The 16,746-nt window shown below is 37.0% G+C and overlaps 2 protein-coding genes across 4 annotated transcripts in view; one reads left to right on the top strand and one right to left on the bottom strand.

Moving 5' to 3' along the window:
- LOC131677856 (phosphofurin acidic cluster sorting protein 2) overlaps window positions 1-12,482 on the top strand; it is a 95,132-nt gene extending 82,650 nt beyond the window's left edge. For 2 of the 3 annotated variants that reach the window (XM_058957921.1, XM_058957922.1), the window contains exons 5-12: window positions 3,246-3,413; window positions 3,646-4,147; window positions 4,213-4,367; window positions 4,429-4,688; window positions 6,873-7,193; window positions 7,254-7,344; window positions 7,400-7,516; window positions 7,575-12,482. In XM_058957921.1, coding sequence (XP_058813904.1) covers window positions 3,246-3,413; window positions 3,646-4,147; window positions 4,213-4,367; window positions 4,429-4,688; window positions 6,873-7,193; window positions 7,254-7,344; window positions 7,400-7,516; window positions 7,575-7,705 — 1,745 coding nt within the window. In that variant the 3' untranslated portion in view covers window positions 7,706-12,482. The remainder of the gene's footprint in view (window positions 1-3,245; window positions 3,414-3,645; window positions 4,148-4,212; window positions 4,368-4,428; window positions 4,689-6,872; window positions 7,194-7,253; window positions 7,345-7,399; window positions 7,517-7,574) is intronic. The other variant, XM_058957923.1, reaches the window with a different exon arrangement.
- Window positions 12,483-12,861: 379 nt separating this feature from the next.
- Window positions 12,862-14,997, bottom strand: LOC131677864 (zinc finger BED domain-containing protein 4-like). Its single transcript, XM_058957940.1, is given in 3 exon segments — window positions 12,862-14,182; window positions 14,237-14,543; window positions 14,545-14,997. Coding segments are annotated over 3 exon segments (1,635 nt in total). The 5' UTR covers window positions 14,631-14,997; the 3' UTR covers window positions 12,862-12,940.
- Window positions 14,998-16,746: the final 1,749 nt, after the last annotated feature.

Raw genomic sequence — 16,746 nt, 5'->3', positions numbered from 1 at the left:
TGGATTAAAAGCTTTTTTTTATAGTGCTATCAACAAATTGTCTTTCGTTTTTTTTCAATAAAAATTAGTAAAAAAAACCCTTAAAATATCAATTCACGAGTTTAGCTCACTGTTCCCCTCAACTTTATATGTAAGCTCTTGGTTCGAGTTTTGGGCAATAAGATTACCGTCAAACGGGGCTACATGCAACACTTCATCTTCAAAGTGATGCAACTAAACTACTAAAAATTTAAAATAATAGTCAACATGCCCCAGCGCTAATGGGAGTATGAAGAATACTACTAGTACATATTAGATCAAAACATAAGTTCCTTTTTTAGGATAGACAAAAAACATGCCTGTTGCATACTAGTCCCCCTAATGGGGTAACATACAACATATGATCAGCGTTGAGGTCTACTGGAGTATCTTATCGTTTACTTCTAGTACAGAGACCAAGTTTTCTATAATTCGGTTTATTAATTTAATTTAATTGAGTTCATCTAATTTAATTTTAATTTATAGTCGCTCGCGCAACTTGTTTGAAAACTATAAAACGCCCTACCGAACATATCCGTACCTAAATGCGCTGTGTCGGGAGAACGAGTGACGAGAGAAACGAACCAAACGTTCCGTTCATCGCGGCGGGCATGAATTGAAGGGCTCAGTGCAAGAACGGCCCAAGTCAAAAAATATCAAAAGTGGGTTAATCGCAAATTATTGTATGTTATTATGTAATGTTATTATGCAATGACACCGACTTCTGACCTGAAAACTTAATTTGAAGATATTTATTTGAATAAAATAAAATAATGGTATTTATTTGAATAAAATAACATTCGAAAAAATCTTCAAATATTCAAAAGGAAGAACGGCCCAAGACGAATTATTTACTTTAATTATATTCAAAATACGTTGGTATTTTCAATACTACACACTCAAGCCTACCAGTGCTTGCCCCTGGTTTTCAATTCTAGGAGAAAATTGTCCAATGTGTTAACTTTAGCCACAGAATACCATAGAATCTCTTTGAGAAATTTCATGGAAATGTCTCATATCGTAACGACAGTGTAATCTGTTGGATTTCGTTTCAAAGAGTCATCATAATAACATAAAGTTGATATAGATAGATTGACAGATTAAGTTGGCTCGTAATTTTAACAAGCTTTCAAATCAAAAAATATTTAAATGTTCAAATGTTTTCAATTTAAATAAATGCCTTCACTTTCACACACTCTGCTATTATAAGTACTTTGGCTTTTTCAATATTTCGAAAAATTCGAAAATTTGTTTCACTTTCTTATACATATAAAACAAAAATGTAATACAAAGTCCCGGTGGACATTTCACATCTCCTTTCCCCGCCTTCGTGGACAAGCGTGGACTTTCTCTTAACGCTTCTACACCCCTAAATTGTCCACGTGGTATATGGCTAGCCCCATTTGGAATCAGAGTATATGCCATCTGATAACATTGATTCTTCGGAAAGTTCTGTTTTCAATTTGGCTTTGGAAGTTTCTGAATGCCGTAATATTCAAGATGAAAATTCGTTCATGCTCCAAAAGATTTTCAATTACAATTTAATTTAGACCAATCGTTGAAAGTCCACCGAGAATGTTTAATTTAGTTAATGTAGATAGGGAGAAAACTCGGCATTTACATAACTTGAATGAAATTTCATTAAGCTCTCTGTATCCTGCCGGGCGCCCAATAGATCACAAAACATACAATGACCTACACTGCCCATAAACGCATAAGAGTCCCATGTGGATTTTTGTCGAAAATGAGTTATCCGTTGGATTGTATTCTGTAACACCACTGAATCACACTGCACAAATAAAATTACCGGGTTTGTTCAGAAAATATAAAAAAAAAAATACCAAAACATGGTTGTCCCATCCATTTGGCTCAATGGATGGGACAATCTTGAACAGCGTTTTTCTCGGCTTGCTGTTTTTCAACATGGGACTCTTATGCTGTTATGGGCAGTACAGCAGCTGCTACCATACATACCGTATACGTTATGCACAGTTTCTACAAAAATTTAAGGACATCTACAACAGCGGAAGATAACGATGTTGATAAGTTCCTCGATAATAATTAGTGGCCTAAGTTCATGTTTTGGGGATTTCGTGTTTTTTGTCCACGCTAGACCGGCCCAAGTGATTTTATTTTTTTTTATAAACGAAACTAAAAACATTGAATTTATGTTCAAAACTATCCTGGCATTATATCATTTAGCTATATGAAAAGAAAAATTTATGGTCGCAAAAAAAAACAAATTCTGTTATTTTCATTTTCCGTTATATCTCAGAACAAGTTTTTTGCAGTTGGGCCGTTCTTCCACTGAGCCCTTCAATTGAATTTCGTTTCCCTTTCAAGCTCACACAGGGATGTCAATTTTCTAAGCTTTGATCGCAGCAATGCACGCTTGTTCAATATTTGTTTTGAACCGGTGCAAAAGGGAATTGAAAAAGCCGTTGCCCATGACACTCACCCTGCTGTTCCTGTTGAATGCAGGTAACATGAACTCCTGCTGATTAAGCTTAAGATTCGTAAGCACTCGGTCGTTCAATATCCGGGCGCATGTTGTAACCACTAGATTCTGATTCATCGTTCCGTTAGAGTGCTTGGAGGAATCAACCGTAACATACTCGCAGATGGATTCTGCAGACGATACAATATTTGACACCATTCAGTTTATTTTGTTTATTCTTATATACACCAACAGGTTACTTAGATTAGGTACATTTAAGGAGAGATAAAAACTTAGCTTAGAATATAGTATTACTTGTGCCCAAAGTCCTCATATACGAAGTTTCTAGCATGCGTCAAAAGGAAATCTGTCTGAGTGAAAGTTCCTTTAATATTTGGTACTATTATCGTCATCATTACCATATTTTTAAAAGTGTCTCCATACCCAATTTGTCGTATGCTAGTATTTTGCTTTAGAAGGACTTATACTTCTTTAATATTTCGACGATAGTATGATAGTATCATGCTCAGGACCAATAGGCAAAATAACTATTTCAGGTACTGATTACGTTACGATCCTTGTTCTATTATCCAGTTAGAATCAACGGCTTGTAAAATTTGCCACATATGCAAATTGTTTGCCAAACCAACAATTTTTACTGAGTTTATGTGTCATAATAATATTTCATACTAATAAACTGTTCATTATGTTTGTACTCGTCATATAAAAGAAATAATGTGCATGGCTTGTTCTGTTTGTTTTCTCTTTTCATTTTCTTTCGTTTTTACAGATTTTATGCCAGAAAAGAAAACAATTTTAGAGAAGCGTGACTCACTCGCCGAAAAGAAAAGCAATTCCGTAACAATTGCCAATAACATAATTAATAGTACGATCAACAACAATATCAGTAATAACAATCATACTAGCAATTACAATAACAGTATGAGTAACAATCAAGGTTTGTAGCTTCATATTTCAACCATATTCTGTCATTATCTGCTATTCTCATTGTATTCTGGGTGTGCTTTTCATCAACCTAATTTTTCTTGTGTTGTTTCATTCTTGGTTCAATCGTTAGTTAATCAGCTTCCTTGAATTGCGCAGCTATCGTTATCACCACAATCTTTTCCATATTTCAGACAATTGTTTTATTGGCTTATAAACATGAATCTTTGTCGTTCCTTTCGTAGATCGATCAGGCGATTGGAAGAATGATAGTTCCGGCAACGAAGGAGGTGCGGGAAACACGGACCCTGAAGCTCTTTCATCGGATCCGCAAAATGCGGGGAGTCCACCGAAAGAGAAGGAAACGGCGGCAGTGGAGAAGAAGAATCGTCTATTCCGTACCAGCAGTAGCACTCCCAATAGTGCCAAGAAGCAGAAACAATCTCTTACTTTTCCTACCACTGCTGATCAACCCAAAGCATCTCCACTTGAAACCTGTTTATCACCAACAAATGTTGAACCACGCAAATCACTACTGGAGCAGCTATCACGAACATTTACAACTGAAGAATCCCAACTGCCAGACGTGGTCACGATCGTAGGCCCACCGGAAACTAGCAGTAGTCCCTCTTGCACTCCTCGGCTTGTGTCGCTCATATCATCTACTTTTCGGCCAACATTTTCTCCAAATAACACAGCCGAGGTCAAAGCTATTACGCAGGCGCTGATGAATAAAATTCAAAAATAGTAAAAACTTTAATGCGGGTAGTACTTGAAAAAGTAGATAATTGATACTATTTCATTTGTTTCAGTTGTAACTCAACTGCTAAGCCACCAAACACTGTCAAGGTGCTTCTAGTTGGTGGGGACTGGTTACAAGGCGCCGTTTTACGTCATTATGTCGAGTTATTGGGAATCCGTCCTCCGGATTGGGTCAATCATATCAGGTTCTATATTGTCCCATTAGGTTGGTGGTTTGATTGGACTGGTAGTGTTAGTTTAAAAAAAATCTCACGTTTTTTTTATAGGACTATGCGGTGTTGCGAGATATCTTAGTGTGATCGATTCGAGTTACTCCAATATGTTTGGAACTGAAAATTGGCAGCAGAACTGTGAACGGGCGGCAAACCTGGAAAGCGCACAATCGAAAAACGAATCGGCGGAGATTATCAGCCGGATACAACGATATCTGCACTCGGCTGGACCTTGCACACAAGTTCCTATCGCCGAAGCGATGGTTAACTATCGGGATGAGGATTCTTGTCAGATATTTGTGCCATTTATAAGTGTAAGTCGAATGATACCCTTTATTTTATTTTAATGTTTGAATTGAGATTAGTATGTAACCGTAATTAAGTATTGTATTGTTGATACAATTCCTAAGTTATGTAAATATTTTCTGACAATTTAGAAATTCTTTTGTTGTATGATTTCCAGCATACGACGCTAATACACAAGCCTTCCTTTAAATTTTGTGGCTTTGTTCGACAAGAATTTATCATGTTCTTTGTTACCCGTTTATAACAAGACATCAACATGAAATAGATTGTGTTGTCAGAAAACTTCGTGATTTTTCGCGGGTCTTTTACGTCTAGTAAGGTTTATAGTGCCAAGAGCTTAATTATACTAGTAACAGTGACATGTGGTGCCATGGAGCAAAGCTAGTTTGATGCGTCTTGGCCGCTTTGCCGAGACCTAGGATCCGCGTGAACTTTTATCTTTATCTTCAGAAAATGAACAGTCGGTATACTACAATGTGTCCCACATTTATACGTTCACCCTATTTTTAAGGATGTTTTTTATCCAAGAAACTAGACCAATTTATTTGAGTATGTTTTCAAGTTCAATTACCGAGATTTCTCCAAATTTTGGAACCCTGATGCGTTTAGTTCGTCTGTTGTAATTGTTTTAGTAAAAGTGGTGTCCCGAATCACTAAGAAACAATACGCTTTTTTCCCAAACATTGCTTTATTCATGTAATTATCAAGTAATAACCAACACGACATTCCTACCATTTTTGAATACAAGTTTCATTCACTTCGGCTTTTAAACACTAAGATTTTTCAGATTTATTGCACTGATTTTGTCCTAAAGGGTGTACGGATTCAAATAGCATCATGATTAACGCCGAAGCGAAAGAAACTTATATTCTAAAATGACGAGAATTTGATTGAGTAGTTTAAAGTGTTTAAGATTTTAGATTTTAAGAGCAGCGTGCATTCAGTGCACTAGCGCGACTGCCGGAACCCAGTCAAAAAGGGCAAGTTGCTGGCTAACGGGGGACTATTTGCCAATTCGGATGCACTAATTGCCCTTCAATTTGCCATCAAATTGCTGGCAATTTGGGGGCTATTTCAAATGCAACATTTCGGCGATTTGCCGCCGTCATTTTTAATCGCCTTTAATTGCCTAATATTAAAATTAAAAATAATGCTTATTTTCGGATTCATTATCTAATCACATATACTTACCAGTATACTAGGTAATCACCACCAAATTATAGGAAGAATCAATGGTGAAATTGGTATTGCACTTCAAAACTTATCACAATCTGACGTTCATTAAGGTTTAGGTCAGAGATCTTGTTCTACTATACATACACACGATTCCACAATTTTCCACATTCGTTGGCTAAATGAAGTGCACTAGACAAACAAAGTAAATGTGAAAATACACCAATTGTTCAAAAAACAATTTTAAGCTTGTTTGAAAAACGCGAAAAACAACCAAGTCCATTTCAGCCGCCAGAAAATTTGTCTAAGTATTGAAATTGCCTTTAAATCGCATTCGCAAATTGCATTTGTTCCGAGGGGCAATTTGCACAGGCGAGTTGAGTCAAACGTCAAGCTTTTTAAATCGCCTGACCATGTTCGTCCGCATTTTTTTGACAGGGAAGGTTCATGAACGTACGCACACGAGGCAACAGGACACACGTTACAAAAAAAAATCGCAACAGATTTTGTTCTATCTATTCCAATGCTGTTGCTATTTCCGTGTTGGAATAGGTAGAACAAAATACATAGTAAATATTCCTGGGACGTGTATCCTGTCGCCTTGTGTGCGTACAGCTTACATTTGGAACATCATTTTTCTCTAAAACTGCAATAATAGGTGAACAAAACTCATTAAAGTTTTCAAATTTAGATGAATGTCGTTAATTAAGCGTCATAACAAATTTAGAAAATTCGTTGCAGCTCGAATATAAAAAATATTCTGCAAAATAGGGTGAACGTATGAATGTGAAACACACAGTACTTTTCGAGTTTTGTGATGTTGGTTACAATCCCGCAAGGATTTCGGAAAATATTCTGTCGAGTGTCTACCAAAGGTAATTCCAGAGTTTTTGTAGATATCGTAATTTCAACAGGTCAACCAGAACAGTTAATAAATTTATTTGTGTTTTAAATTACACATCCGGAAGTTTTTAGTTTTTCACTATCATAAAACATAACTATCGTTTGTTCCACTACAGGATGTTAGGATAGGATGCCTGGAGGGGCCACAACTGTCACTGGATTTGGATGAAACAATGACACTTAATTCTCAGCAAAGCTCCGATCGAATACTATCCAGCTCGCCACCGCAAAGTGGGCGAGCTTCACCACCAGCTCCTCTTACACCGGTTGCTCTGGTGGCGCATCAATCCAATAGTGGTACCCAGGAATCATTAGAATTGCAGATTGATTATTGGCCATTGGCGCGGCCAATTTTAGATGGGAAAGATAAATCGCAAAGCAAGGGTCAGGATCCGACCGGCAAGAACAGTATTAAGAGCACCTTCCGGCACTTACAGGTATGTTTTTAATATAATTCACAGTATATTAACATTTGATTTATAATGCTTTGACTTCAGGTTTGGAGATTACCTTTGGCTCCTAATAATGGCGAGTATTCAAACGGTCTTACTCTTAGTTATGCCACCAAGGAAAAAAAGCAGAAAAGTGGTAAAATAATTTAGTTAAGCTTCCATAACATATCAATTAACAATATGTGTTTTAGTAATGCGATTAGGCAAAAAGAAGGAGAAAGACCGAGACGCAGAAAAAGAGCAATGCGTTGAAGGCGTAGCTCGGTTGATCTGCTCGCCAAGACAGTCGCATCCAGTTCCTATGCGCGGTAAAATCATACTAAAGAATAACATTCGTAAATTTTTACGGTTTTACTCTTTTCTTAGTGTACATCGATGGTACCGAGTGGACTGGAGTCAAATTCTTCCAACTCTCATCCCAGTGGCAGACACATATCAAAAATTTCCCCATCGCGTTGGTTGGAGCTCCGTTAGCTTCGGCCGAAATGTTAACCTAGTCAGTTCCCTCATCCGCTGCGGTAGTAACTGGGGTGAGATCTACCAAGATGGCACCGGTTTCACTGTCATCTTGTCCGAAACCTCTAGCTGTCGGAAGGTCTGATAAAGTGTGCTTCTCGTCTACTTCGATTACTGTCGTTGGACGACCCGGTACCAACGGTGGTAGTGATCGTGGCACTAATAAAGCAACAGCTACTGCTCGGACAACTGTCAGCGGTTCCTCTCGAATCTTACGGCCCCGCAGTTGGGCTGCAGCAAGCCGATCTCGCTGCGATTAGAAAGATCTACCATTAAGAAGTTCGACTGTTGTTAGTTGAACTAGATGTTTTGTGTAAATTTACGCGCTACAATAAGGCATAGTGGCACCAATGGAGGTCAATTACTTTTGGTTTCGCTCAAAATTATGCAATTAGTTTTTACGTTTTTGATGTCGCCGATTTCTCATGTTGTTACTTTCCTCCTATTAATAAAATTCATTATGTTGCGTGAGTGAGAGTATTTAAATTGTACAATAAATTTAAATTTGGTAAGGAAGCTCTTTGTATCACAACGAACGATTGAGCAACCAAAAAATAATGGTTGCTAGGGCAGACCAAACTTCGTTTTATAATATTGGAACACAGGCGTCGTCCATGCAGAGCGAACTTTAGGATTGTGGTTCTTAAATGTAAAAGTCGGGTGAAAAATAGCTTCATCGTGCAAACAATACCTATTTTTACTGAGTCGTTTTTGTGGAAATTTATGGCTGAATGAGCATTATACTTAAATGAGTAGGCAACCAATTCAGACTATCGCCTAAATGTAGAAATTGATGCAACTACGGAGAGTTAAGCATAGGCAGTCCTCAGTCCGTTTGAAATTTTAAGAATTTCGCATTCCAATAGAATTAGAGAGACTTTATGAAGCACAGCCTGCTGTTCCTACTGTTGTTTTTGCAACTCAATCGAAATTTGCTTTAGAAATACAGTTGATTATTGAGTTATGTTTCATACTACATTGTCAAGTTCCATTTACATTACTTGTGGTAGAGATTATGAAAGGTAAAAATTAAAAAAAAACCTAGAGATGACTCCTTGTCATATATGTTATTACGACCTTGATTTACGTACTATTTAGTTACGTAATTTATGAAAGGTCCTAATGCTAAATGCGATGCCGTTTGATAGTTATCAGCAACACAAATGAAAGGAGTATTGCCGACTACACTGTCCATGACCGCATATTAGTCCCATTTGCGTATCTATGAAGCTGAAAAAACGAGCGATGCAGTATGCATTACGTTTGCGCTATTTCTTTAACAATAAGTTTAACAATAAGTTGAGCAACCCAAACATGTCAATAATTGTTTTTCCCATTTCTCATTAGAAAAAAAAATGAGGATGAAACTTAATAAGACTGATATGCCGCCTTTTTCTATTTAGTTTTATTGGAATCTGCTCCATCATTTGATTCCGAAAGTCAATTCAAAATTTACTCAGGCAGTTAAAGTGGTGCTTAAGTTTACCCTCACACATAAATAAGGCAGTTTCATTTAACTCTCATTTTTCCAGTTAATTATCGTAACAACAGTTTTTACCAGTTTCGTCTACTAAAAGAATGTTTTCCAAGATTATTTGCACCTCTTACACATGATTTAAAAAAAATCATGAGGGGGTTGTGATGTGCTTTAAATTTTGTTTTAGTTTGAAAGAGAGGTTTCGTGTCAAATTTTGACATAGTATGTTGAGGCAGGCCCAACAATTTATAAACATATGGATACTCAATCCTGAGTGATTTAAGATGTTCCATAAATATGATTGGAAATTGAAATGATCAGTCCCATTGCGATAACTTTCCATATAAGGCAGGCATGTAGCTATTTAAAATGGGACAATCTGACTCGTTGTTTTGCCACATTATGTAACATGTTTTACCGAAGAAAAAAATGTTTTTTAAGAATTTGTTGCGTACTAGAGAAGGGAGGGAGGATAAAGAAATATGTGAAAATTTATTATTGGAGTCAATGTTGGCAAATGTTACGTTACGTAATTTATAAATTGTCCTCGAATGTAGCACAAAGTAGACCTAAAATTGGGCCAACAAAGCATCATCGAGCAAAATTCAAATGGGACAGATATGTGATCATGGGCAGACGTGTTTAAAATGATGCTTTTATGTTTGAGTGCTGCGCAACAGTTTCAAATATGCAATGAAAATTTATCAATATTTAGAGGGTATATATGGAGATTGGTGGATCCAAGGAGGGGGGAGGGGGTGGTTCCCCTCTGAAAATTTCTAATTTGTTGAGAAATTTCAAATTAGTTTCAATTTTATATTAGTTTTAAACTCAAAATCATTTTAAACCAAAATTGACCACCAAAAATGAGTTTCTTTAAATAAGGTTACATATTACGAATTGCAAAATGTTTATTTCAAAATCGAAATTGTATACCCTCCCATTTTTTTTATGGATCCGCCCCAGTATATGCAATTTGTAATCATGACGGATACCCTTGAAAATGGCATCAAATTAATAAAAATTATATTCAATGGTAAAAGTATACTAAGTACCGATGTAGTCAGTTGTTTAATTTGGTGGTCCTGATTTGGAGAGCCAACGCACGTGTGCCTTGAGTATTTAATTGTTTATTTATACAAGTTATTGATATTGGCTATTATAGAATGACTTAATGTCACCCTAGTGATTTAGTTTAGATGTTATGTTCGCAATCACAAAACATCTTAAGAACAACAAACGGTCCCGCCATTTTCCTACGTAAAAAAGGGACAGTGGAGAGATAATAGTCTTTTTGATAAAGTATATGCGGTGACATTGTGTGACAACCAGAGCTGTTAATTTTCAACAGCTTTATTTGAACTTGAAGGAAGAACAAATCTCGACTCATGCCCTACTATGTTCAAAACACAGTTGCTAGTTTTATCATTCATTCAAACAGCGCAGCGCGCTTTATACTTTTCATCCATTTTCATTTGTCTTGTGAGTATCTCTCTACTGGGGCACTGACGAGATTTTCACACAAAACTAGCTTGAAATTACTTCATACAGTTCATGTATGCTTAAAAATGCTAAATTGATCAACATTTAACCCAAACTGTCCACTACAGAGTAGATGACGGCTTTGGCTGATGAATGAAAGACCTTCAATGTGAAATGAAGGCGTTCGATTTAGTCATGGAAATCCCACCAACTTGAAAGTGAATGATTGAGGAAGGTTTTGAATTTGAATCTTGATCACGGAAGATTCAACTGAAAGAAAATATGGCATTTGAAAATGAAAAATCGCATCACTGATGATAACACGTCAACGGATTAGCAATTGTTCAATTGCATCCGTTTTTGGAATTTTCCAAATATCTCTGTTGTTCTCTATCTAAGATTTTAGGGAATGCGACTCTTGTTAAAATAAGGATATGAACGTATTACTAACAAGACGAAGATGATCACCTACAGAAAAAATATTGCTAAAATTAAAAGTAACAACCAACGTATACTGCAGGTTTGAAATTAACTTTTTACCTAGTTAAGATAAATAATCAATATAAAATAAATTTTCAAACTTAAAGTATGCTAAAAGTGTAAAACTCTTATTTTTGCAAATATTTTTTTTGCACTCACTCAATTTCGTGACCGATCCCAAAAGTGTTTGCTTGACTGGTAACTAAGTTAATTTTAACTCATTTCTATTCACTTTAAAAAGTAGAAAAAATTGGTTTAAATACAAGACCACCCATAGCATTGAGTTTTGAAATACACCTCTACTGCCGCTAGAAGCACAACTGTCCCATGTGTATAGGGATTCCCATAGCACATGGGACAGTTATGCTTCTAGCGGCAGTCTATGGGTGGCACACTATGATATAGCTGTGAAAATGCAACTGCAAACACAATCCTCACGGAAACCAGCAACAACAGCAGAAATCGGCACATTTTGACATTGTCATTTGGATTGTGATATTAATTAACCACGAATGAGCAAAATAAACCCGTTAGAATCAGGGCCTCAACTGCTAAACTTTTATTTTGTGGAAGCTAGTCTCTCATTTATAAGCATTACGAAGGAAAATTGAAATAATCGAAGAATATACGGAAATCAATATGACTGATAGTGTTTTGAGCACGCACTGGATGGTTAGTTAAACCGATTTGTAACAATAAATATTACAGAAAAGTAATTTATATAATCATTGTAGAAACGCCAGGGTATTAAATATTCATGTTACTGAAAATGAACGTTGTTCGCGAAAATATGTGTACAGAATTGTTGTATCCTGTTTCCGTTTTGGAATTTTTACTGTCCTTACCTTTCCAGTGCTCTGAATACATGTTCTGTTAGGGCATATCGCTAGGAATAGTTTACCGTGGAATACTTATTCGGTTGTTGAATACGCAGCATCACATTAGTCGCATAATAATCAATACTGGTATCGAACAAAAGCAATGAGTAAACTGCTTTTCTCTGGACTAGATACGTTACTACGTATTTCACATTTAATATAATACTTAAATACGCTCTACTATTCTACACGTAAATAGACAAATTTCATAAGCTCATTCTTGTAGGACAAAGTTTAGGAAAGCATGATATACATTTCAAACAGCCATAATGCGTAGTTTTAAGACCCATCAGAAGCATACACATATAGTAAACGGAAACATATTCAACTGTATGTTTAAGTAGGGTACCTTGAACCGTGAAAGTCGTCAAACAGCAATGCATATAAAGTTTATGGAAATAGAAAATAAATGTGATTTTTTTGTTATTTACGAAAACAACATTAATGTATGCTTGATAAAAATAGAATACAAAGAATTTTCCCTAGATCTAATGTCAGTTATCAGATTTTCAATGTGACTTCCGACTAGAGATGCACCGAATATTCGGTCGACCGAATATTCGGGCCGAATATCAGCCGATTTTGATTTAAGCCGAATATACGGTACGCCGAATAATAAAAACCGACATTCGGCCGAATAGGATCAGTAATGGCCTAATAGTCATGAAATATTTAAAAAAAACAAAATAAAATAAAATTCAAAGAAAATTTAATTTAAGTCAACGCATTTTCTGATGAAGTCATAAAATAATTAAAATTGCGCTTCATGCATGTAAGCATTTCGCCATTCTCTGGCAGTAGCCGATTACGATGCTGCTCATATATGAGTCCTTCGGTGGAAAACAACCTTTCACTTACAACAGTACTTGCAGGAGCTAAAAGGTAACGCGTAGCGATTTTCAGTACATGTGGGTATTTGTGTTTGTTTGTAGTCCACCAAGCATACGGGCTTTGCTTTCTATCAATATTTTTTCCCGAAAGATACTGTTCCAGCTCGTTTCTAATTGTGCAGATGGACGGGTCGATTGTTTGTTGTCGATTTGCTCCGACTTCCTCAAAGCACTTCCAGAAACCGGATGAAGTCTCTGCAGGTTTCTCCAGTTCAGGCCTTGTTTCTCTGGCTTCGTTACTTCGATTTGATCAAGGATCTCAGTTACGATTCGATCAATTAGGATACGGTGATTGTTTTCGGAAATGAAGTTCAGTTTAAATCTGGGATCTAGAACAGTGGCAAAGGTAAAAACATTTTCCTCCAAAATATAATTAAACCGGGCGTTCAAGCTTCTTAATAGGGTTTCTTTTGTAGGTTCGACTCCTTTATGATTACTACTATTCTTTTCTAAAAACAGTCTGAGGGCTGCCACATACGGAATTACCTCAGATATGTTCGATTCATCGGAGCTTACGATTCTGGTTATTTCCTCAAATGGCCTCAAAAGCTCAAGAAGACGGCTTGTAATATTCCATTCATATTCCGTCAAATTCTTTACCGTTGGAACTTCTCCTGCGTAGTATGTTACGGTTGATCTTTGGTCAAGCATGCGTTCTAACATATAGAACGAAGAATTCCATCGTGTGCGAACGTCCTGCAGGAGTTTTCTTTTGGGTAAATAGTATTTGTCCTGGATTTCGGACAGTTTGTTGCAAGCTAGTGGAGAATGGTTGAAGTGTGTCACAATATTGCGTGATTTTGCTATAGCGTCTTTAACAGTTTTTTGACATTCCAATCCCTCAAGAACAACTAGTTGAAGCGTATGAATAAAACATCCAACGTTCGGCAGTTCGGCATCATTTAGCCCTTTCAGCATGTTTGCCGCATTATCCCGCAAGATCAGGTGAACCTGAGATGTGGATATGTTCCAGGCACTTAACATTTCGTGCATTTTTAGGCCAATTCTCTCTCCGGTGTGGGAGCCAGGGAACTCACTAGTGTTTAATATGGCGTGTTGCATATTGCTGCATTTTTCTTCGTACCAATGTGCAGTCAAACTTATCACTGCTTTATTGTTCGGAGACGACCAAATGTCTGTCGTGAAAGACATGTACCCACCATTTTGAGGCAACGCATCCTTTATTGACTTTTTGCACTTCTCGAACATTTCAGGAAGTACCACTGATGTAAAATGCTTCCTACTAGGAACCTACAAAAAATTGAAATTAATGATGGTATCAAAAATGCTACAAAAATAATTTACTTTATACTTCGGCTGCAGCTTCGCCATCAAGCGTAGAAATCCTTCATCTTGAACCATTGAAATTGGTTGGAGATCCAGTACAAGCATTTCTGCGATTGTTTTTGTAATTTCTTTAGCCTTTACAGAATTTTCCTCCCATCTGAAGCTGCCAGAAAAGCTCTCTTGGATGGTAGGCTGCGCCGCAGGTTTGGTAGCTTTTCGCGTAGCTTCTGATTCTCGGTAAATTCGATGTGCTTCGGAATGTTGCTTCAAATGATTTATCATTCCAGAATTTGTAGCTGCTTTTCCGGTACCACCGCGCGATAGTTGCACTGCATTCTGCGCACTTGGCTCTTCGACCACCATCAATTTCGATGAAGAACTCCCAAATCGCCGAACGTTTGCTTTCCGCCATTTTTAAACAAATATAATAGACCAGGAAATCTTAGATTTTCAAAAATCCACGCGTTTCTGAAGACGACCGTTTTCAATAACAAAAATGGAGTGAGAAGTTTGCGCGCAAGTGTTGGCAGTTCCACACAATAGTTCCTACATTCATAGTTAGGTGGAGACATTATCGGCGGCCAACTGTCGATTGTAATTTGACGCCATGCAATAAGTTTGACACATGGTGGTCCTGTTGTTTACATTTTGAGATTACATTTTTCAAAGTAAATATGGGGAAGCATTTTAAATATATTGGGAATCATGTTTTTGGAAGTATAAATGGATTCTGAAATGCCCTACGATTAAATTGTGCTTTTTCACTACTTTAATATATATATATATATATATATATATATATATATATATATATATATATATATATATATATATATATATATATATATATATATATATATATATATATATATATATATATATATATATATATATATATATATATATATATATATATATATATATATATATATATATATATATATATATATATATATATATATATATATATATATATATATATATATATATATATATATATATATATATATATATATATATATATATATATATATATATATATATATATATATATATATATATATATATATATATATATATATATATATATATATATATATATATATATATATATTGTTACCGTCATTTGGTAACAATTTAGTACGTGTTGGATTTTAGGGAATATTCTGTATAGCTAAGCTTTCGTCAACGGTCATTTCAAACACGAGTGGGTGGTTAATTAAACTGCATTGGTGGCACTGCTGGGGGTGGCAAATTAAACTGCGTTGGTGGCACTGCTGTCGGTGGGGATTGGAAAGCAATCCACTGAACTGATCCAAAACGGAAGAACGGAGAGAATTTGGTTTGGAGAGAATTTGGTATGGGGAGAAATTGGTTGGAGTCGATTGGAGATGGGAGAAAAATCCCGATATATGAGGCAGAAAAGTCACGACCGCTAAACGAGACGCACGAGTTTTTTTTGCATTCGCAAAAATAGTGAGCCGAATGGCTTCCCTAAGGACGAGCCTCGTTAAACCTTAACCCGCACGAGGCCGGTCCCTGAATTATCGCCAGTTGTGTTTGGGTGAACCCAAATTTAAGCCTGAAAACGCAACAATATCAACGGGTGTTAATACCCTCCGGATTGAGCCGTAAGCTCCGACGTACCACGTGCCGTCCACAAACCGTACCCGTGATCGAAGGGATTTTCGCCCCGCCGCAAACCTTCCCTCCATCGAGAGCCGAGAGACCGTAATCGTCAGGATCCAGATCCGCCGTCCAGATCAGCTGCCATCATCATCACCACCACCACCGCCGCCGCAGATCTTCACTACCCCGCCATCCCACCGTGTATCCACCGTCGTATTGACACAATAAAACGTAGGAGGTATTTATTGATTAAGTGTAGGTTACCACACGTCCGAAATCTCCCCCATAGCCACAACGCCCTGGGACTCGGTGAATAAAAGAGGCCTTGAGTGCCCGCTCCAAGACCAGGAGTCCAAGACCAGGAGTCGGAGTTTTAGCGAATCCCCATCTGGGACAAGCATTTTCCCGAGGCGAGAGCCTTATATCTGGCGCCCAACGTAAAATTATGGTTCCTAGAAGAGAAAAAATATTCGCAGAATATTTTTTCTTCATTAGTTGTGGGGGAGATTTCGAGTATTAGTCTCTCAATTCCACTCTGGTCGCATCACACTTGAAAAATTGGAAACCTTTGCAATTATTTGATTCGCGGTGGTTAAACCACGTGGCAGTGATTGTACGGTCATTAGGGTCAGGTCGAATGCTCGCACTAAATTTATCCTTGACTGGTTAATGACAATCGGAGACATCTACAAAGCGTTCTAGGGGAAGTGATGTGTGAAACCTAGTTGATTTCTTTTGATTGATAAACAAATCTCCAACCATTTCGCATTTATTCGTCGACTTTATTGCACGGCGCGTAAATCATGCCTACACGTCGGTCCGTTTCTGGTCCGGATTTCGGGATATTATACCATAACCTGCGGGTTGACCACCTAACCGCAGGTGAACTTGATTATGAG

The sequence above is a fragment of the Topomyia yanbarensis genome, chromosome 1, assembly GCF_030247195.1.
Source record: "Topomyia yanbarensis strain Yona2022 chromosome 1, ASM3024719v1, whole genome shotgun sequence".
NCBI classification, from domain to species: Eukaryota; Metazoa; Arthropoda; class Insecta; order Diptera; family Culicidae; genus Topomyia; species Topomyia yanbarensis.
Note: the sequence above shows the minus strand (reverse complement) of the source record. Positions and strands in the feature narration are given on the sequence as shown.